This window comes from Sorex fumeus, unplaced genomic scaffold (assembly GCF_029834395.1).
Source record: "Sorex fumeus unplaced genomic scaffold, SorFum_2.1 ptg000006l, whole genome shotgun sequence".
Taxonomy (NCBI): domain Eukaryota; kingdom Metazoa; phylum Chordata; class Mammalia; order Eulipotyphla; family Soricidae; genus Sorex; species Sorex fumeus.
Window position 1 is genome coordinate 39,969,366 of NW_026606063.1, and position 23,478 is coordinate 39,992,843.

Below are 23,478 nucleotides of genomic sequence, written 5' to 3' on the forward strand. Positions count from 1 at the left end.
GTCCTGCCTGTTTCCCAAGCCACAGCTCCCAGTTCTGTCATCTTTCCTTGCCTCATATGTTATCTTGGGTGCTATTGTTAGCAACCAAGAATGCAAGTGAGGGAACATCATCTCCCTCCAGTGAATCTCAACACATTTTACCTAGGGTAAGTGAATATATGATTCTGTTTTTTTGTTACCAAAGACCCACCTCTGACAGCAAAGGTGGAGAGAGTAGCACTAATGGCTTTTTTTCCCCACTTTTTAAAAAAATTTTCTGTCAGTCAATCACCGTGAGGTACAGTTATAGACTTACAAACTTTCGTGCTTGCAATTCAGTCATACAATGGTCAAGTACCCATCCCTCCACCAGTGCTCATTCTCCACCACCAGTGGTCCTAGCATCCCTCCCACCACCCCCACCCTGTCCCCTCCACCCCGCCCCGGCTCTGTGGCAGGACATTCCCTTTTGCTCTCTCTCTCTCTTCTTTGGGCTGTTGTGGTTTGTAATAAAGCTGTTGCGTGGCCATCTTGTTCGGTCTTTAGTCTACTTTCAGCCTGCATCTCCCGTCCCGAGCAAGCCCTTGTAGCACCCTTTACTTGGTGGTCCCTTCTCTATCTGAGCTGTCTTTTTCCCCAGCATGTGAGGCCAGCTTCTAAATTGTGGAGTAATCCTCCTGGTACTTATCTCTACGATTCTTGGGTGTTAGTCTCCCATTCTGTTACTTTATATTCCACAAATGAGTGCAATCTTTCTATGTCTGTTCCTCTCTTTCTGACTCATTTCACTTAACACGATGCTTTCCATGTTGATCCACCTATATGCAAATTTCATGACTTTATCTTTTCTAACAGCTGCACTAATGACTTTTATTGCTGCTTTGGGATTAGACCAGAAAAGAAGAGCAACAGTGGAGAAAAGAGATTAGAATTCAGAGGAAGTTCAGGAAATTCCTTGAAGTGTCAGGTGTGTGTGTGTGTGTGTGTGTGTGTGTGTGTGTGTGTGTGTGTCTGTGTGTGTACGTGTGTGTGTACGTGTGTGTGTGTGTGTATTGAAATATCTCTTATTGAAGTTTCAGAAGATAACTTCCAGGGCTGCCAATATGACTGTATGTCTAGTGTGCTGATGAGATATGTATGGGGATCTTTCTAGACTGCAGCCGCATAGAAGTCAGGGTGTTGAACTGCAGTTTGGCATATCCCTCAAGAGAAATTCTACTCTCCTCCCACAGTAAGTTGGCTGCTATGCAGGTCTACATCTTTATGTAGTTACCATGCATTAGTCCATGGGGCTGGAGGTAGGATGCTCACCTTGCATGCAGCTGATCTGGGTTCCATCCCTGGCACCACATATGGTCCCCCGAGCACTGCTAGGAGTAATCCCTGAGCATCACAAGTTGTGGCCTAAATAAAGCCCATTAAAGTGCTCTAGCTTGGGGGCAGGCAGCCTCCCTCTACTCCATCCCAGGAACTTCCAGAAGCCCCGACAGCCACACCCACACCCCACAACTGCTGCTGTATACATTCATCCAGCTGCCCGGCTTACAGATTCATGACTACATCTCCAAGGATATGTAGGTCAAATCACTAAAATTCACGGGTACACCAGTCTCCTGGCTTTGAATTCTGGGGCACCCTTGGGAGGGTGAGGGTGGGTCAAGTCCACACCCTGACAAAGCCCCAGGAGTCGTTCCATGCCATTAACCGAACTCCACTGCTTCATGACTAATTTCTGCAAGGATACCAAGCCTATGATAATTCTGGGTATATCCGTTTTCAGGCTGAGAAGGCTGGGGCTTGTCAGAGTGGGGGTAGGTAACTTCCTCCATCAACCTGTACTTCTGGAAACCCTGGAAGCCACATCTGCACCCCACAATTGCCAACATGTAAACTCATTGGCCCAGTTCTACAAATCCTGAAACTTCTAGAGCATGTGGCCACATATATGGCCAAGGAACAGCTCCAAATACTGACACCCCAATAGGAGCACAGTAAATCAGAAGGGAAAGTAGAATAGAAGACAACTAAGCTCAATGAACAGAAACAATGACATGGAAGTCCCCACTGGCAACAAAAACAGCTTAGTAAAACCTCAGATATGGACTTACTGATCCCATGGTAAGTTATAATAATTTTCACAGATTTTCTTTCACTGAGATCTTTATTGATAATTCCATTAGCCATTTAGTTGTAACAAGCTTTAGAAAATAAATTATTATGTGTCTGATAAAGGGGGTGTTGAGGGTGGTTGGTAAAATGGGGATGATGGTGGAGGGACTGGGACATTGAATGCTCATAATGAGTATTTTATGAACAACTTTGTAAACCATAGTGTTTAAATAAAGTATGGTAAATAAAAATAATTAAATAAGTATTTAGAATTTTTTTAAATGCTTTAAATCTTTCCTTTGTTGCTTCAGCAGTTATTGGCTTGATACGTGATTTTGCCCTCACCCCAGGCTATGTAAAGATTGACATATATTTATTTTCTGAGTGTGTTTAGTTCTTAAAAACTCTCTCTAGAATTACTTTGGTTTCTCCACTGCTAAAAGAAAGAAGTAGAGCCCTCCCAACTTAAGAAATTGTGAATGAAGTGTCTGAATCTTTTCAGAGTAAATTCACTTCTGCTTCTATGAGCTGAGTTCTTTGAGGACCACATGTCTGTGTTCAGGTGGAAGAATCCAGTGGGTATGATATGCTGAGGGCAGGAAGTTAGGATGACAATTGTTGGATCCCAGTTTCTGTGTAACTATTAATTTAACTTTCCAGAGCCTTAAGTTTATTCATCTGTAAATTTAAGAATTGAATAACAATATAAGAATAAATAAAAAATGAGAATAAAATGAATATAAACCCCCTCTCTTGAGGGAGATCGAAAAGGGAGGTGCATGTCTTGTTGTGTTAATTCAGGCTCATTGAGGAGCATTAGGTCATCCCAGAATTATTGGGTATAGTCCTGAAGACCCTCAAGCATAGCAAGAGTTGACCCTGGGGGTCCTCCACTCTGCGGGCCTGAGTGGCACTATATCCTTGGGTCATAGTATTCAACTGTCCATATGGTTGAAGAAGTGGGCCCTGCACCCTCTGGGGCACTGTTTGGGAATCCCAAATTAATTTAACTAAAAATAATAATTGACTTGGGGGATAGTATAGCAGGTAAGGCATTTGCTTCGCATGCAGCTAACCTGGGTTCAATCCCCAGCACTATATATGGTCCCTTTAGTATAGCCAGGGGTAATCCTGAGCACAGGACCAGGAGTAACCCCTGAGCCTGGTGTGACCACCAAACATAAACAACAAAAGGAAATGTATGCAAGCACTACTTTAGAGATATTTCAAATTATAGGAGTCTCTCTTATCTAGACTAGATCTAAAATTAAAATTATAGCAGATCAAATTATCACATCAAGACAGAATCTAATTACACATTTTATTAATTATTTCATGTAAAATGCAGAGATTCCCACTTTATTCCTGATCTTTGCTAAAAGGTGAGATTCTCGGGGGTATGGTGTCGCCAGCAGGTCAATCTGTACCTGTGAGGCGAGTGCATCAGCAGCCTGATGACATCTTCAGGCTTCCAGATACCCCAAAATTACTGCTGTGCCTTTGGCCAGACCCCAAAATCTTGGGGCAAAGTTTACCAAGAAAGTAAACAGTCAAAAGTTAAGTAAGTGGGAGACACACCCACAAACCACCTCTGGCTCAGCTATATAATTGGAGGCAAGGCCTCTCTGGTTCCTGATCGAACTGCTTAACGGCCATGATCCCAAAGACTCAGAAACGAATCTCGGAACCCAAAGGCTTCTGGCAGAAATGCGTCCTATTCCTACAGTAGGTTACTGGCGCTGGGCCACTCCAGGTGGGAATAGGTTTTGTACCTTGGCCTGTTCCCCCTGGCGGCCTGATGACCACCACCCTCCAGAGGCCACTGGACAGTCAGGTTTGGGCCTGCAGTGATGAGACATGTGGGGCCTCACCAGATGGAGGTGGAACCGGCCCTTTCTTCCCCATCCCAACGAGACCCCGAGTGGTCACCTACAAACAGTCTCTCTGGCTCCCGATCAAGCTGATTAATGGCCATGATCCCAGAGAGTCAGAAACAAATCTCGAAACCCAGTGGCTTTTGGCAGAAATGCATCTGGACTGCATACAAGGTGGCCGCCGCCAGAATTTATTGGAAAGCCAGGTATGAGCCGGCAGTGACGGGGCAGCTGCAGTTTCATGGGAAGGGGGTCAGTATTGGCTCGTTCTTCACGCCCTACCGAGGTCACGAGTTGCCCCCCACGAGCGGCTCTCTGGCACAGCCATGGCTCCAGAGGCAAAAGGACTTAATCCAGAGCCTAGCAGTTTGCGGCAGAAAAGTGAATGGACCATGCATTAACCTATGGTGCCATGCCTCCCCGGGAGGGAAAGGGTGTTGCTCCCTTCCGCCTTCCCGCCCCCCCTCCCCCAGCAGCAAGGTGGCCGCTGCCTCAGAGCTTATTGTAAAGCCAGGTATGAGCCAGCAGTGACGGGGCAACTGCAGTCTCATGGGAAGGGGGACAGTACTGGCTCGTCCTTCACGCCCTACTGAGGTCACGAGTTGCCCCCCACAAGCGGCTCTCTGGCACAGCTGTAACACCAGACACACAAAAACCAATCTTGTAATTATCTGGCTCTTTGCAGAAATCCAAAATTGTGTGGCCACTCTCGTGGCCACACGACATTATATGATTCTCGTAACCAGCTATAGAAAACAAAGTATTTCACAATGCCTTTTCAGCAATTCTGATTGTTGGGGGGGAAATTTTAAACAATAATGAGGCATCTTTTGTCGAAATAATGAATGTAGTCAATGTAGAGAAGAGTTAAGTAGAAATCATCTACCTCACAGGCATTGGGAGGAGTGGGAGGGGGGGTATATTGGGGTTCTTGGTGGTGAAAAATGAGTACCAGTGAAGGGAAAGGGTTTGATCATTGTATGACCGAGACTTAAACCTGAAAGCTTTGTAACTTTTCCCACAGTGATTCAGTAAATATAAGAAGAAAATAAATAAATAAATAAAAGGTGAGATTCTACAATTATCTGGAGTGTTCAGCATCATGGAGTGATTGGCTCAGTTTGGGGGGTGAAACAGAACATCCCTACTCTCATGGCCAAGCATAGTAGGCAGAAAAAAAAATCCTCCACAAGAATATGCTCTTTTCCTAAGCTTTGGAATGTTTAAATTGTGTAAAAGTTTATATGGGGACCAGAACTATAGTACAACGGGTAATGTGCTTATCTTGCACGTAGTCTATCTAGATTTGATTCCCAGCATTCCATATGGTCCCGAGCCCACCAGAAATGATTTATTCAGAGCCAGGAGCAAGCCCTGTGCATCACTGGGGACAGCCCTAACACCATAAAGAAAAATCGTTTATAATCTTAGTAATGCTTTACTTTGTAAAAAATCATTTATGTGATAAAGATCTTGCAAAGGGTTTATCCTGGATTATCCCAGGGCCCCCCAAATGCAATCACATGTAAAGAAAGATGCAGCCAGTGAGATAGTATAGCAGGTAGGGTGCTTGTCTGGTTCATAGTTCACTCATATGGTCCCTGAGCCTGCCAGGAGCAACCCCATTGAATGCAGAGCCAGGAATAATAAGTCCTGAGCACTGTAAGATGTCACCCCAAAACAAAACAAAACAACAATAAATAAATGAAAGAAGCAGAGGGAGGTTAGACAGGCACACAGAGTAATGTGAATACAGAGGCAGAGGTTAGATGATGGGGTTACAAGTCAAGAAATATTAGACAATTCTGGTGCCATATAAGCTCATTAACTGGCCATAATCCCAGACTCACAAATAAATCTGGGAAGAGATCAACAAGCTGCAGAAATGCCAGGTTGAACTTTATATCCGGGACACTCGAAGGGGGGCAGGTGAGTCCCACCACCTGCCCTTACAGAGCCCCGGCAGCAAAAATCTCCAGAACCCGTCACCATGATGCCCACAGCTTATTTCTACAGGCTCGGAAGAACCTCATCCATGAATGTATCTGTTGAAAAACTCAGGTATGCAGGTTTTGTCACCAAAATCTTCAGGCTCTTGCGGAGTTGGGAATGGGCAACCTTCCCCCCAGCCCCCACCCCATTCTTCCGGGAGAGTCTGGTGGTCACACGCACAAACTACCTTTGGTGTCATATTAGCTCATTAACTGGCCATAATCCAGAGACTCACAAATAAATCTTGGAAGAGATCAATAAACTGCAGAGATGCCTCAGACCCCAAAGTCACCATTCAGTTAAAAATTTAACTCCAGCTCTGCCACCTTATTTAAATTTTAGAATTCCTGGAGTGTGCAACCATGAACTCTATACCACTGATGTACCAGGAGCAGTACACATTGGATAGGATGTAAGGTAGAAGGCAATCAATCTTAATTAAAAATTTTAGTACACAAAGCTTAACTTGTAACAACATATTAGTAATCTCTTATACAAGGGCTCAGTGGCTCCAGGGTGATGTACAATATTTATACATTTTCTTCTAAGGAAACCCTTTTTGATCATTTTTAAATAATTATTCCTAACAAGCAATACAAAATAATTTAGGGCCTACTATTGGGGCAGGCTTGGGTGGTGGTTGGGAAAATTCAAAATAACGGTGATGGGTAAGGTATAATGGTGGTGGGATTGGTGTTGGAATGTTGAATGTAATAAATTGTGAGCAACCTTATAAAAACAAAATTAAATTTAAAAATATTAGGCAACCCCAAGTTAGATTTTTTTATTTTTGAGTTGCTTTATTCCTCTTATGAAAATACTATAGTGTTAAGATGCTAATATCATTATACCACTTTTCACTTTTCACAGACATCAGTCACCAGAACTACTGAAAAGTAGGAACAAAATTATGTATGCATCCTTAAATAACATAATTTGCTTTAATTCTTTTTTAAAAAATTTTTGTATTAGTGAAACACCATGAGGTACAGTTATAGACTTATAAATTTTTGTGCTTGGGTTTCAGTTATACAATGATCAAGTACCCATCCCTCCACCAGTGCCCATCCTCCATGACCATGGGTCCCAGCATCCCCCCCACCTCCCGTCCCCCCCCGTCCCCCCCTGCCTCTGTGGCAGGGTATTCCCCCTTGTTCTCTCTCTCTTCTTTTGGGTACTGTGTTTTGCAAGAGAGGCATTGAGTGGCAATCATGTTTGGTCTATAGACTACTTTTAACATGCTTCTCCCACCCTGGAAGGGTCCTCACAACACCCTTTATTTGGTGCTCTCTTCTCTATCTGAGCTTCCTTTTCACCTAGCACGTGTGGCTGGCCTTCAAGTCATGGAACAAAATTCCTGGTACTAATCTCAGCCATTCCTAACCCCAAGTTAGATTAAAAAAAAAAAACACTAGGTAACCCCAGGAGCAAGAAGAGGCAAGGAATCTCTTCTTCCAAAGGTCTCAGAGTAAGGAACATGGCTCTGCTAACAACTCAATCCTGAACTTGTGGCCCAAAGAAATATTCTGTTTTAAGCCACCACCGGCAGAGGAACAAAGGCAAGCAAGTCCTGGGGCTGTGATCTCCAAGCCTACTCGGATCGGGGCTGAGCATCCTCCACCCAGATCCTCCGAATCCCAGTAGGTGGGGGTCACACCCACCAACTGGCCTCCTGGCGCCGTGTAATCCCATCAATGGCCAAGACTCCGAGACTCCGAGACCATAAAACCCAGCTCCCGGACATCTTATTATGACATCTTAATTATCTCATTCCTACTTTGGACAAACTGGCAGGCTACCGAATGTAACCTGCCCACACGGCAGAGTCTGGCAAACTCCCCGTGGCATACCCAATATGCCAAATACCAGTAACAATGATGGGTCCCATTCTCCTAAAGAGCCTTGAATATAGCACTTTCTTAAAAATCTCAGGGCTAGGATGAAGGAGACGTTACTGGGGCCTGCTCGAGGCAATCGACGAATAACAGGATGGTCGTGATTCGTGATTCGTGAAGCCACCACAGTTACCGTATGGTTAGGTTAGCAATAGAAAATGAATCCCCCAGCCTCTGGGAATGCAATCAGAAAAAAAGACACTTTTTAGACAGTTTAGACATTTTATTGCTTATTACTTCAGGGAAAATAGGAGATCAGGGCTAGAGAAAGAGTACAGGGGTAAGGTGCTTGCGTTATATGTGGCCACCGCCCCACCCCCTACCCCATTTAATCTCCAGCACTGTATAAAGTCCCTTAAGCACCTCCAGGAGTGATCCTGGAGTAGTGCCAAGGGTAAGCTCTAAACACTACCAGGTGTGGTGCAGGCATACAGACAGACAGACAGACAGACAGACAGACAGACAGACAGACACACACACACACACACACACACACACACAGGGTCAGCTTTTCAACCTTATTGAGAAACTCAGACAGAAAGCTTTTGTCGGTGAAAAAATAGAGTGGTGGCGGGAAGCAGTCAATGATTTTGAACCAATTTGGAAACTATCACACTTTTTCTGTTCTCTGCCAAACAGATCTTGGTGAAGCTTGCTCAAAACCACTGATCCTGATCACACTCCGGGCATCGGGACTACTTTCCTTGAGAAAAAAAAAGCACATAGAACATGGAGTGGACTGCTGTGTGAGCAATGAAGAAAAGAGGGTGGGGCAAAGAGTAAGAGAAGAGGCTTTTGAGGAGTAAGAGGGACGTGTAGAGTAAGTGGCTAGTGCACGGCAGCTTTCTCCTGTGCTTACTTCCTCTGGACGAGGACTCAGCTAAGACACTGGTCTTAGCAAATGTGAAGCCAAGTGCAGGCAGGTTTCTGCAGGAGGACTCAGGGCTGGATGGCTTCTTGCTAAGGTGCTGAGTGAGGACATAGGCAAAGTTGTTCCAGATGAGTGGGGCGGGAGGAAGGGGTCTCCTCTGCTGTCTCATCTAAGCATCAAGCTTGTTCCTATTGTTTTGTGGGGGAGATGCCACCAGAAAAAGCCAAAGGAACATTTTAAGAGATAAAAGGGCATCAGATTAGTGGCACTGTTGTTGATTTCTCCTTGACTAAAGGCTAGGTCTTTGGAAAGGAAAGGTGACCAAACAAGTTAGTTTTTGTTTTGCTCTGTGCTCAGGGATCACTCCTGGCAAGCTCAGGGGACCATATGATATGCCCAAGATTAAACACAGGTCATCTGTGTGTAAGGAAAATGCCCTACCCACTGTACTACCTCTCTGGCTCCCAAATAAGTATTTATCAGGGATTCTGTGTTGTCAGCCTTAAGGTCTGAATAGCAGAATCTCACATGAAAAATGGAGACATTCTGATATACATCTGTCACTATCACTGTCATCCTATTGATCATCGGTTTCCTCAAGCAGGTCCCAGTATCGTCTCCTTCGTCCTAGCCCTGAGATTTTAGAAAGTGCCACATTCGAGGCTCTTTCAGCGTCAGGAGAATGAGACCCATCATTGTTACTGGTTTTTGGCATACTGAATACGCCACGGGGAGTTTGCCAGACTCTGCCGTGTGGGCACCATACCTGAATATCCATACTGAATCAAAATCTCTGCAACTCTTAAAAGTCTTCACAGACATTAAAAAATTTATTATTTTTTTTTTCTACACCAGTGGTGCTCAGGGCTCTGTGTCATGCCAGGGATCAAATCTGGATGCAAAGCTTGTCTTCCAGCTTTGGATCACCCGTCTGGCTCATGTGTATTTACAAAAAGGGAGTCGTGGGGTTGTTTTTGGTTCGGAGGCTACACCCAGCAGTAGTGAGGAGCTACTACTGGGTCTGCACTCCGGAGTCACTACTGGTGGTGCTTAGGCAACCATATGGGATTGCTGGGGATCAAACCTGGGTTGGCTGTTTGCAAGGCAAGAGTCATATCTAATGTGTTGTCTCTCTGGGCCCCATCCTTCTGCATTTTTTTTTGTTTTGTTTTGGGGCTGCACCCTCCAATGCCCAGGATAATTCCTGACTACACTCAGGAGTCACTCCTGGTGGGCTCAGGGGACCATTTGTATTGCTGGGAATGGAACCCAGGTCAGCTGCATGCATATCCTACCTATACCCTAGCTGCTGTACTGCTCAGGTTCCTGTCCTGTTATCTATGCAGACTAAGGACTAGGAACCACTGACCTAGATCGTAGCAAAGAGTAGGCTCTGGCCATTTGGATAATCATCTAAAATGCCAGGTGAATACTTGAGTCCAGGAGACTTTCTTAAGAGCTGAGAAGGGGGATTAACTTTAACTCTAGAAATAAAGTATCAGGAGGTAGAGAGAAATTTAGCTACAAAATGCAAACCAGGAGGACAAGGAAGAAAGTTTTACGTCAACAATGTAAAAGGATAACCAATCATATTACATGGATTCAGCCCTAGCCCCCTTACCTACTTGCTCTGTAGTTGTAGGAAGAATCTGCTTTCCTATCACACAGAAACTAGGAATATGTCTCACAGGGCAGCTTTACATGTCAATTTGACTGTATAAAGGAATGTTCACATAAGCTGATAAAATTTTATTTCTGGCTGCTCTGAGTGATGAACATTTGATTCAGGAAACAGTAAACGTGGGTGTTCATCATCCGATCTGAGGAGAGTTGCAACAGACTTATAGATCAAACAGGCCAAGGGTGAATTTGCTTTCTGCATAAGCTGACATTCATCTTCTGCATTCAGATACCTACTCTTCTGGTTTTCGGAGTCAGTCTGGGACTATTGGTTTTTTGAGTTCTCAGGTCTTGGGGTTAGAAATGAACCAACCATATGGAGATATGGAGCTTTTCCGGAACACAGAGGGAGACCATGGGATATCCCAACCTCCATAATTTAGTCAATTCTGCTTCACAAGTCTCTTTGGGGACTGGAGAGAGTACAATGGATAAGGTCTTGCCTTGCACACAGCTGACACAGGTTCAATCTCCAGCATCCCCCAAAATTCAATATGTCATATCAAGATTATCTCTGAGCATCGCCCCCCTCCCCAAAAAAACAAACTCTTTATATTTTGCTTTGGGGGAGGCCATGCTAGGTAGTGCTGAGGGCTTACTCCTGATTCTGCACTCAATGATGGGACCCAGGGCCATACGGGGTGTTGGCAACCAAACTCGGATGGGGCGCATGCAAGGCAATCTCTCCAGTCCACCCATGTCATTTTATGTATCCTATAGATTGGTTGTGAATTCTATTACTGTGTTACTCACAGATGCCTGATAGCTAATGAGCATATATTTGCTATTATTTTTAATGAAATATGTATTTTCAATAGCTTTATAAACAAAGCCACAGTATCTATGGCCTTGTACATCTATTAACATATTACAAACATGGGAGAGAGAGAGAGAGAGAAAGAGAGAGAGAGAGAGAGAGAGAGAGAGGGAGAGAGAGAGAGAGAGAGAGAGAAACAGCAGATTAGATGGTTAGATGCTTGCTATGCACTTGGCTGATTTGGACTAGATCCTGGCATTGCGTAATGTTCCCCATCAGGCATGATCCCCGAGCACCACCGGGTGCAGCCTGCTGTAATGAAAATACAGTAGACTGGGTGGCTTATAAATGGCAGGAATTTATTTCCCATAGTTCTGGAAGCTGGAATCACACCAGAGTGCCCTTATGGTTGAGAGAGAGCTCTCTTCTAGACTTCTAACACATCCTTACATGGTGGAGGGGTCAAGAGTCTCAATAGGGTCTTTTCTACTTACTGATTTACTTTGATTTTTGAGTCACACATTTTTGGGCACTGCTCTATGCATGGCCTGGTGTTCAAAAAAGCATGCAATTTAGGGAATCTACCCTGGGCCTCAATTGAGCCTTCTCTCCGGCCCTCTGGCATCTCATTTATAGGACACTAGTTCCACTTTTCTGATTTTAAGCACCTCCCAGAGCACCAACTACCAATAGCTTGAGGAGTTAGGATTTCAACTATAAACTTGTGGGAGAAGAGTAGCTACATTCAGACCGTACTGGAAATATTTACATAAACCCAACAGATTGGCGAAAGATATTCCTTGTTCAAAGAAACATAACCAGGAAAAGGAGGAAAAGGTTCTAGGAATCAAGACGTACTCTTGCAACAGAAATCCTCACCAAGACTCATATAAGAAAGGCTCCAGGAAAGGATTAAGAGAGGGAAAAGAGGGAATATGATTAGTAGCAATGATTATAGTGCAATGGCAAGCTGACGTGGAGATTTGAGAAGATACACTAGCTCGAAGATATTTTACCTAATAATGTCTTTTCTCAGAGACAATTCCATCTCTTAAAAATGAACTCAGAATAAAGAGAACTGCTACACAGATCCTAATCCTGAGCAACAAAATAAATACTGATGGTGAGGGAGACTTATAATCCTGGGAGGATTATTTTTGGGATAAATGCTTGGCAGGGCAATGGCCAGTTTGCAAGGCTTAAACCCTGTGTTTCCTGTAGGACTATTTTTCCTCATCAAACCCAGGTAACCTACCTTATTTCCTTTCCCTGCCAAGCCCCCACCCTTCCAAGCTTTTATTTTCTCCAACAGTCATCTAGGAAGTGCTCCTTGCCTTGAGGGAAAACAAGACTGAATCAAAGTTCCTTTTGAGGTAACAGGACAAAGCATGTACTAGTGTTATTCAGAGTGACAAAGACAGTGACAGAGATTCCATGGCTACTCATTATTACCCGCTGTCTGATCCAAAAATCAGATCCTACTAATGCCCCCAACACTGGAGAACACATTCCCATCCAAGATTATCTTCCCTTCAAGTCTAAGCTTGGAGGTTCATCTTGACTGATATCCAAGTCTCTTAGTGGTGTTAGAATGGGTTACTTGTCGGAGCATCGTGAATTAATGAGGCTGGGGTAGAAAAAAAAGACATTTTTTAAATCATAACTAGTCTTCACTTTAAATCTAGTAATAAGACCTGTGTTGATAATCATGCTTAATTTTTCCATTACTCATTCCTTCTTTCTCTAGCCCCACTAGAATCAAGATCAGGCAGAAGTGAGTCCTGACTGGTCTTGTCATTATTAAATTGCTGCAGTCTCCAGCCACCAGGACAAGTAGACCAGAGAGTCCCAAGGGTCATTCCCATGAATCTCGTGGGTTCCAAACATGGTTCTTCTTGCCTCTTCTGGGTGGAAGCAACTGATTTCCCCCTGGTTAGGACTAATGATTCCATCTGGTACACCAGGTACACCCCATCAGATCCCTTTTCCTTCCATTCCATCATGGCTTGAGGAACCCCAAAGGGTGAGAGAACTGTCTCTGCTTTCACTTAGGAGAATTGTGCCCTTATTTCTTGGTGTCTGTTTTCTTCTCTTGGGTACTTGTACTTCCAAAAAGACTGAGGTCAAGATCAGAGATGGGAAGTGAAAAATCCTTAAAAAAAAAAAAAGAAAGAAAGAAATTCTTCACGTGGGTTAGTAGATGTAATAGTGAGAGGGGGAAAGCCATATCTACTTCTTGGTTCCCAAACTTTGGCCATGGGAAAGATGGTACCACAGACTGTCATCTAAGGCATAGTGACGAGCATTGTGAGGACAATACCCAAATTTGCCAAGATGTCTCCAACTTGTACATAACTAGTCGTTAGCAGGTCATTCTACCTATTAAGTCAGTTGTTTCTTGGTGACAGACCATATGGCAAAAACTTGAGTTTGTGGGCATAAGCCTGTGGTCTACATGCTGATCTACAACAAAGATTTATCTTTGTTAAATTTATATTGGATGGTATTTCATGGTGTTGAATAATAAGCTCATTCACAAGTTCACAAGCAGAGTTATCAGAAGCCCCGAGTATTAGAGGAGGAAAATTTGTGAACAAAATGTCTAAGAAACAAACACCAATACTTCTCACGAGTCTTCCAAGAGGGACAGAACAGAGTTGACCAGCAAGAGGCTGGCAGTGTCCTGAGACGAATGTGTCTCGTCAGGGGTTTCACTCTTATCTGCCCTGGGACATCTATGATAGCCTTCAAAACTGTCAGAGAGGCCTTGTTTTCTGTACCTGTTTCAACTGTATGATAGTTTTCTTTTTCCCCAAAAATGCTCATTTGAAAATAAGAGATAATTTCATCTCAAAAGCCTTCAAGCTTTCTGTTGACGATGGGATAAAGGTACATTCCCCAGCTCAATACCCAAAGTTATACAACAAAACTGACTAAAACTTAAGCAAATGTAAGGGCGCTTAGGACTGCATGGTGGCTCAGAAGTGCAGCATAAGGATGTCATCCTAGGTCCAGCTATGTACTGCTTCTGTTTTACCTGTTATAACAGGTTCTTCCAATGTCTGGTGACACCTGTTGGAGGATGGCAATCAGAAACACTCAGGAAAATTTCCATTTAAATTATGGGCTACTGTGGGTTTCTGCAAAGAAGGCCCCTACTCTTAGGACAGCTGGGCAAACTTTCTTTGGAGCTGAACTGGTTCAAGCTGAATATCAATCTGGCTAGCTCAGGAAAAAAGTACTGACTGGTTCAAGCTAATCAAGATCCATGAAGAACTTATACCTGGGACCAATAATTCCCAAGCACAAAGCTACTTCAAAGGATCAGTAGAAAAACTTGGTGATCATCAGTACTCATAAGAAAGATGTCCAATGGCACCATTCCCATCTTTAAACTTTACTTTTCTATAGCACTCTTAGATTCTGGACTACATATTATGTCCATTTAAATGATGTGCTTGGCGAAAGAGTAAGATTCAAGCACTTAATGCTAAGCCATTTCACTCGAGCAGGTAGAGTAGACCCTAGCTGAATAGCATGAAGACTTGATTTTGTCTTCTATCAAGGTGGCTGCAGGTTAAAGGTACCTTTCAGTAGAAGCAGTGCTATACTGCACGTGACTGCAAACTTGAAAGACATAATGTACTTCTTAAGAAAGGTAGGAAATACAAGTTAATTTCTTAATCTATGGCTCACAAAAGGGAAATTATACTGATAACCAATGGTGTTTTCTATTTTGGTCTCCTTATGTTCATGTGTTCATTGGGGCTTTGAATGTTGAATTAGAACAAACCAGCTGACACTCAACAAGAACCAACAGCTCACAACAAAGGATGGTACGAACTCCTTAAATGCAGAACCATTTGAATACAAAAATAACCATGCTGAAGACTTCTGATCACACCATTCTCACCTCATTCTTCTGGGGCAGCTCAACACCGAAGGGGTGCCTTGGTTAAGCTATAGCCACAGTATGGGTAAGCTAGGACTACAGACTGTTGGAACTGGACTGAAAATTAGGAAATTCTAGGCTTCGGAGTCACTTCAGAGCCCTAAAATACCTACTCTGGTACTCGGGAAGTACCTAAGTACACTTCCGATAGTTCTGTGGGTAGCTGTGTGAAATTGGGCATCATTTCTCTGGTCTTTAATGTATGACTAGGCGCAACCTAAAGGCCTACATAAACGGGGGTCCTGGAATCATTCTGGTAGCAACCATACCTGGGAAGAACTGGTACTTTAGTTATACTTTCACGTAAACCTCTAAACCAATCTTTACAAAAGACATCAGCAATTTCTTGATGTGCTCACAACCCCCAAACACCCAGAAATCATTTAGACTCCGAGAAGTGCTCATATGACTACTCCTAGCTCAGTGCCACAGTTTGGGTTCGGAGTAACTATGTGGTGCTGGGAATTGAATCCAGGGTTCCTGCATGTACTCTAATCCTTTGAGCTATCTCTGCAGTTCTATGTACTTTATTTCTAGCAATTCTATTTTATGTCTGTATATAGAGCATGTGTTTGAGGGAAAAAAGGGGTTTTTGTTTTTGCTTGCTTTGGGGTCACATCTGGCGGTGCTCAGAGCTTAGTCTTGGCCTTGTCTTCAGAGATCAATCCTGATGGGGATTAGAGGACTCCCATTTGGTGTTGGGGATTGAACCAGGTTAGTATAAGACAAGTGCCCTTATCTACATACTATCTCTCTGACCCTTTAGTTTCCTTAACAGCTTTACAGCAACAATACTTGGTTCTATGTAATATGAATCTTTGCTGTTTGGTAGGCTGCTAGTAGTTTGCATGAACTATTTTACCTTTCCTCACCTTTTTTTGCATAATTCATGGTTTTGGGTTGGAGTGACAGCATAGCAGGTAGGAAATTTGCCTTGCACAAGGCCAACCCGGGTTCGATTCCTCCGCCCCTCTCGGAGCGCCCAGCAAGCTACCGAGAGTATCCCGTCCGCATGGTAGAGCCTGGCAAGCTCCCTGTGGCGTATTCGATATGCCAAAAACAGTAACAACGAGTCTCACTACTGAGACGTTACTGGTGCCTGCTCGAGCAAATCGATGAAGAGGACAGTGCTACAGTATTAGTACTGGTGGCCAGAGTGGTAGTACAGCATGAAGGGTACTTGCTTTGCACACAGTCAACCCAGGCATCACATATGGTCCCCCAAGCACTAGTGGGAGTGATCCCTGAACGCGGTCAGGAGTAAGCTCTGAGCACTATTGGGTGCAGCTCCTAAACCAAAATATTAGTACAGTATTTTTACATCCCACCAGAGACTGGAGACCACTTCTACCAGTGTTTCCCATCTTTTCCATGTTAATAATAGTAATGCACAACCATGTAGTGCTGGAGAAAGGGCATGGGATGCTGGGAATAGAAGTAGTGGTTTCATGCATGCTAGGTGTGTGTTCCTTTGAACTATATCCCTGACTGCTATACTGACTTCGTAACTAGTCTCTACCTATTCCAGTGGCAGAGATCCTAAATTTATTATGGTAAAGATTTCTGATATTCTCATTGGAAAATAATTTTAACGTTTAATTAACCCTCACCCCTTGTCACTGATTTTACCTCTCTCCATGTTAACTTTCCATGTCTCACTAAGCATTTAGTGTAGGTGAAGCTGTCAACTATCTTTATGTGTTAGTGCTCTCATGTCAGTTGTTGAAAAGGAGGTAAAAAGGTTCAGCACCTATCTCAGCAGCTGGTAATGTTTTGCTATTGGAAGACTTACAGATGTCAAAGCAGAATAAAGTAATGAACCAATCATAGCATCTTCTACTCTTTCCCTATCTCTTTCTTGTTGTTTGGGCCACACCTGGCAGTGCTCAGAGCTTACTTCTGGTTCTGTGCTCAAGGATCACTATTCTTGGAAGGGCTTGGGAGAACATATTGGACCTGAGGATAGAACTTAGATCAGCTGTGGACAATGCAAGTCCCTTGCTACAGCTCTGTCCCACATCTCTTCAAATTCTTCAAAGTGTTCTTTAAAACAACTTTTTAGAGCCAAAGAGATAGTACAGAAATTAAGGCACCTGCTTTGCATACAGCTGAGCCAGGTTCAATTCCTTGCACCATGTCGAGCACCACCTGCTTGGCCCCAAAACCAAAATGACAATAATAATAATAGTACAGAAGTTAAGGCATATGCCTTGCATGTGGACAACTGCAGTATGATCTCTGAAACTACATGATCCCCTACCACAACTAAGTGTGATCCTGGAGGAGCCTAAACACCGAATGACTGAAGGAATCCCAGACCACTGCTTGGGAAGCACTCTACAAAATAAGTAAACAACTAAGAAGACAAAACCAAAAAATAATCTCTTAAACAATGTTAAAGTTGGGGCCAGAGAGATCATAGTACAATAGGTAAGGCATTTGCCCTGCACAACATCAACCCAGAATCCATCTCTAGCACCACATATGAGTCTCACTGAGGTTCAACCCTGAGCCCAAATCCAAGAGGAAGCCCTGATACATGTAGCCACTTCTGCACCTACCACTACCCCCTTACCCCCCCCCCCACACACAAATTAATATCAACCTTTTTTAAGTTCAACTTAGAATGTAAATATTTTCTGTCAAATCCAGGGCCTCACACACAAGCATATACTACTGCTGAGTCACACCCCTGTTCCAAAGCACAAAATTAACTGAAATAGGGGAAGATATAGCTCTGTGGTAGGCTAGATGCCCTGCATGTGTGAGATCTCAAGTATCACAAAACAAATATTTTCTCAGTCTTCCTTCCCTCCAAGAACCTTGGAACAGTAAAAAACTTAAATGGTAGTAGAGAACTAAAGAACTATCCCACATGACTGGACAAAGCTATAATCTGAATGTTTATCCCTATTATATACCTTAATCACAAAATGGCAAAATAATTTTTTCAGATGTTTTTGAATAATCACCATTAATTAAGGAATTGATCTTTTTTATTTAATAGCTTAATTCAATCAATCTGATGTCTTGAAAACTTCCAATTGTTGACACAAAACAAAGATCTAGGTTTAAGATAGAAGTTCTAAATCTGAACTAGAACAATCAAATGTAACTACGATACATCTCTAAGTTTTATTCACTGGAAAGCAACAGATGGCCTTTGTTCCTGGATGAAACGACAGACATAAGACATGGGGCAGAAAGCATACAAAATGAACTTACAATGTTATAAAGGATAACTAAGAACCCAGATAACTAGTGATGTGATATAAAGAGAATAAGTCAAACCCCAAAATTTAGCAATTAGGTGACAGGGAGATAGCTCAAGGGGCAGGAACACATACTTTGCATGCAGAAGTCCTAGATTTGATGCCTAGCATCTCATAGTACCCCAAAACACTGCCAAATGTGGTCAAAATTTGAAACAAACAAAAAAATAGGGCAACTTGAGATCAGTTAAGGCTTATACTAGGAATGTTTAAAATATCAAATGTTATAATTCACAAATAATAAAAAATTAATCATAATGGGATGAAACAACTTGCATTTAAAAAAATGGGAGTAAAGAAGGGTCTGAGTTGTGGCTCAGTGGTAAAGCACATGGCTTATATATGTGAAGCTCTGGGCTCAATCCCTGATGAGAGGGAGGGAGGGAGAGAGGTATGGAGGGAGGGAGGGAGGGAGGGATGGAGGGAGGGAGGGAGGAAAACTGGTAGGGCCAGAGTACAGTGGGGTAAGTCTCTGGCCTTGTCAACTTCAGTTTCATCTCTAGCACTGTGTATGGTCCTCTGACCCCCACCAGGAGTGATCAGGAGCGCCAGGAATAAGCCCTGAGCACAGTAGGGTGTGACCCAAAACCAAAAAAAATATTGGTAAAAAGAAAAAACAAAAATCAAGTATTATCTTACCACCAAGGAATTAAGTAGTAGGTATGGAAAATTCTTTTTTCCCTAAAAACCAAAAATCTTCTGTACTAGATACAAAATGAGAAATGTAATAAAAATTCTGTTGTAAGTGTGAAATGGAGGGGGAATATTTTATTTACCACATGCATAAAGCAACATCATTAGGATGAATCACAAAAATCACACCTATTAAATAGTATCCTGATTTCCACATAAGGAATTTAAAGGAAACACTAGAGTTTCACAGTAAAGTCCTTATGTCTAAACTAAGTTTTATATAGGCACCTCTAAAAAACAAAACACAAAAAAAATAAGAACTGGGACAGGGAGATGACTCAAAGGGCTAGATCTTTTGCAGACCACAACACCCAAAAGGAGAGAGAGAACACAGGGGATTGCCCCGCCACAGAGACGGGGGGATGGGGGGATGGGGGTGGGAGGGATATTATCCATGGTGGTGGAAAATGGGCACTGGTGGAGGGATGGGTATCTGATCATTGTATAATTGAAACCAAAGCACAAAAAATTGTAAATCTACAACTTTAAAAAAAATAAAATAAAATAAAGGGGAAAAAAAAAAAAAAAAAAAAAAAGGGCTAGAGCACACGCTTTACATAGGGTCCTGGGTTTGATAAAGCCTTGAAGCACTGCTGCGAGTGATTCCCTGAGTATTAAATAGGAAATAGCCTCTGTGTACTGTCAACTATGGCCCCAAAATAAACTAAAAATTAAGCCATTAAAAACGAAAACAAAAAAAGATTAGAAAAATAGCTCAACAGGCTACAGCATTGCAAAGCCTGGTGGAGGTCCAGGTTTGATCCCTAGAACTGCATGGTCCCCAGAACACTGCCAGGAGCAAACCCCACAAGCACATGGCTGGGAATCATCCCTTTGCATCACTGGATGTAACTCTCAAACAGAAAAACAAATACAATGAAATCACAAACAAAAAACCCCTCAAAACTCTGATTTTAACATATATTTCAGAAGCAATACAAGGAAAACAACGTTTAAAAGATTCTTATGGAGTGAGAACACAGTGGTAGGGTGTTTGCCTTGCAAACTGCCGGCCTGGCTGAGCCGGGTTCGATTCCTCCGCCCCTCTCGGAGAGCCTGGCAAGCTACCGAGAGTATTTTGCCCTCACGGCAAAGCCTGGCAAGCTACCCGTGATGTATTCGATATGCCAAACACAGTAACAACAAGTTTCACAATGGAGATGTTACTGGGCCCGCTCGAGCAAATTGATGAACAACGGACAGTGCAGTGCAGTGCTATTTACTTTGAATATGCGGCTGGCTTTAGAACACAATTCTCTAAAATTTTAACAATTCTCTCTTGTATTATCTCATTTACCTACATGGTTTTCAATTACAGTCTTGGTATCCACTATCCTGCTCCTTAATACATTCTTTAGCCTGTGGCATGCGGTACTATTTTGTCCAGGCTGAAAAAGTCTGAAATGAGTGTGCAATATTTGTAAACAACAACAACAAAAAATTTCTATTTTTTGGTTTTTTAATTGGTGATGATTATGCAGAAACTCCTTTACTTTGATGGGAATGGTTTTTTTTTTTTTTTTTTTTTGCTTTTTGGGTCACACCCGGCGATGCTCAGGGGTTACTCCTGGCTCATGCACTCAGGAATTGCTCCTGGCGGTGCTCGGGGGACCATATGGGGTGCTGGGAATCGAACCTGTGTCGGCCATGTTGGCTGCGTGCAAGGCAAACGCCCTACCCGCTGTGCTATCGCTCCAGCCCGGGAATGGGTTTTAAAAAAAGTAACTGTTTTTGATTCCTTACATTTATACTCTATTTATTATCTGATGCACTCTAACAGTTTGGTTAGGTATGAGAAATAGACACTGAAACAATTTAAAATCAGCAGGCTTATTTTATTAAAAAATAAAAAATTAAAATGTAAGGGCTGTGTGTTTTTTCACTTAATTTTTCTGTACCTAATAATGCTTAGAAGATTCTTAAATAAACACTCAAAGGAGGGGTTAGGACTAGTACAGCAGTTTGCCCCAAGTTCGATCTCTGGACCTTATGGCCTCCAAAGAATCACTGAATGTGGCTATGGAGGCACCTGGAACCCTGGCAGTCCCTGAGGGCATGAGCAGCACTGTATCATCAGGAACCAGCATTGAACTGCCAGCTCAGTGGCTGAGCATTGTTGGGAGTGGCCTTTGACACTGCTAGGCATAATTTTTGATCCCAACCCCAACAAAACCAGAACTAAGTCGAAGGGTTAAGACTCAAACTCCAGAGGTTTACAAGAAAAAAGGCGGCTGTGTGGCTTTCAAGTTAATACTGACTTTCGGACTTGAGAGTGAGTATAGCAGGTAGGGTGTTGTCTGACATGCACGCTGATGACCTGGGTTTGATACCCAGCATCTCATATGGTCCCCAGAGCACCCACTGGGTGTGATTCAAAAGCAGAAATAGAAAATCAAATAAATACTGACTTGCTTTGAACTATCTTTAGATGGGTCCTCGTAGAAACAGTGTTGTTAAGAGAAGCAGATAAAATATACCCCAAAAAATTACCAGTATGTAGATAAAATCAAGGGAACAGAAAAATAGCTTAAGTAGTAAAGCCCATATTTAGCACACATGAGGCCTAACTTTAACCCCTAGCACTGGCTGGGCTGGGCAAAGTATCATCAAAAATACATACCTTCAATCTCTAATAGTGCTGGATATGGCCTCCCGCGCCCCCCCCCCTTTATGTTTTTTGAAGCTCAAACACATCTGGGATCAACAAGCAGAAATCTGTATTTTATCCAGAAAAGTTGAAAATTTATTTACTGAGGGTAGGAAGTTGGTGGGGGTGGGAAAGGGGGCAGGGGGGTGCAGGACAGCACATAGCTAGAAATGCCCAGGTGTTAACTCCTGGCTCAGCACTCAGGAATCATTCCTGGCAGTGCTTGGGGGATCATATGGGGTACTGAGTATCAAACCCAGGTTGGCTGCATGCAAGGCAAGTGCCTTACTTGCTGCCCAAGTATTTAAAACATCTCTGACTTTTTACATGAATGCTTGAAACAAAGTGGAACACTGCGATACTGTTTAAATAATAAGTGAAGAATCCCCAAACATCCCAAGTCATAGCAATTGTAGAGATACTCTCTACAACCAGAGGCAAATAAGTATTTAATAAATCAGCCACGGACACAAGGTAGTATTTTAAATATGCAGTAGGAACATTTATTTTAACACTTCTAAAAGATATTTCTCCATGCCTGATGATTTGATATAAAAATCAAACCCATCATACTTTCCCCATCAGTCTCTCTACATCAAGGGCAATCAGAAATTTGTACAACATGAATATTTGCTTTTGAAACAAAAATTACAAATTAAGCGATAACAAAAATACACAAATCAACTGGACCCTAAGTGAATTTCTAATGAATTCTTTCCCCTTTTCCCCAATCACCTAGAGCTTCTTTCTTCAGCCTCATTCTGCTCCTTTTCCTTTCTTTGCTTGGCCATGAACTTCTGTTAAAAAGCAATTTGCAACATAAAATATTTATTAGATGCTGCTTTGTTATGTGTACAAACATATCTAACATATTTTATTATATTTACAAATTAAAAGAGCCTAATCCTACAAATAAAGATTAGAAATAGTGTCTTACATTAACATTCATTCCATCTATTCATAAGTCTTCTCATATTTATGACATACAGGCATTATACTTGGTGTTTGGGAATATTCAGTGGCCTGTAAGATTAAGTAAGGCTCTTCACTGAATTTATATTCTAGTGGGGAGATAGGAACAAAATTAAAGTAATATGGAATGATGGTAAACACTGACAAGAAAGAAATGTAACAAGACAACTAAGAATTACTTTTGAGGGAGAATGAGAGGGAGTTTGTACTACTTTAGCAAGGCCCATGTTTGGCAAAAGTAAAAAGTTGTATTTGAGTGCCACCTACAAAGCAGCTACACAATTCAGAGTGGCAGAAAACAAAGGAATAGCAACATGAATACAGGAAGGGAGCAGAGAAGCCTTTCAGGCTTGAAAAATAAAAACTGAAGAACAGTAAACAGTAAAAAATACTTAAAAAAAAAAAGTAAAAGGCCGTCAGGTCAGAGAAGTAAAAAGGAAACCAGATTATGTATATAAAGTGCTTTAGACTTACAAGAAACTGGGTATTATTCTAAATGTAATAATATCAATTGCCCAAATGATAAGTCACTCGGAAGATTTTAAATGGGGGGGGGGGGGGGGGGGGGGGAAGATAGGCTAACTTTAGAGCCTATGCTAAATAAAATTGTTTAAAAACTAAATAAGGGGCTGGAGCAATAGCACCGCGGGTAGGGTGCTGGCCTTGCACACGGCCAACCTGGGTTCAATTGCCAGCATCTCATATGGTCCCCTGAGCACTGCTAGGGGTAATTCCTGAGTGCATAGCCAGGAGTAACCCCTATGCACTGCCAGGTATGATCCCCC

At 42.6% G+C, this 23,478-nt stretch overlaps 1 protein-coding gene across 3 annotated transcripts in view; it reads right to left on the reverse strand.

The window, feature by feature from the left end:
- Positions 1-22,198: 22,198 nt before the first annotated feature.
- ZNF638 (zinc finger protein 638) overlaps positions 22,199-23,478 on the reverse strand; it is a 76,899-nt gene continuing 75,619 nt past the window's right edge. For 2 of the 3 annotated variants that reach the window (XM_056122858.1, XM_056122847.1), the window contains exon 28: positions 22,199-22,518. In XM_056122858.1, coding sequence (XP_055978833.1) covers positions 22,453-22,518 — 66 coding nt within the window. In that variant the 3' untranslated portion in view covers positions 22,199-22,452. Of the gene's footprint in view, positions 22,524-23,478 lie in introns of all 3 variants that reach the window. The other variant, XM_056122853.1, reaches the window with a different exon arrangement.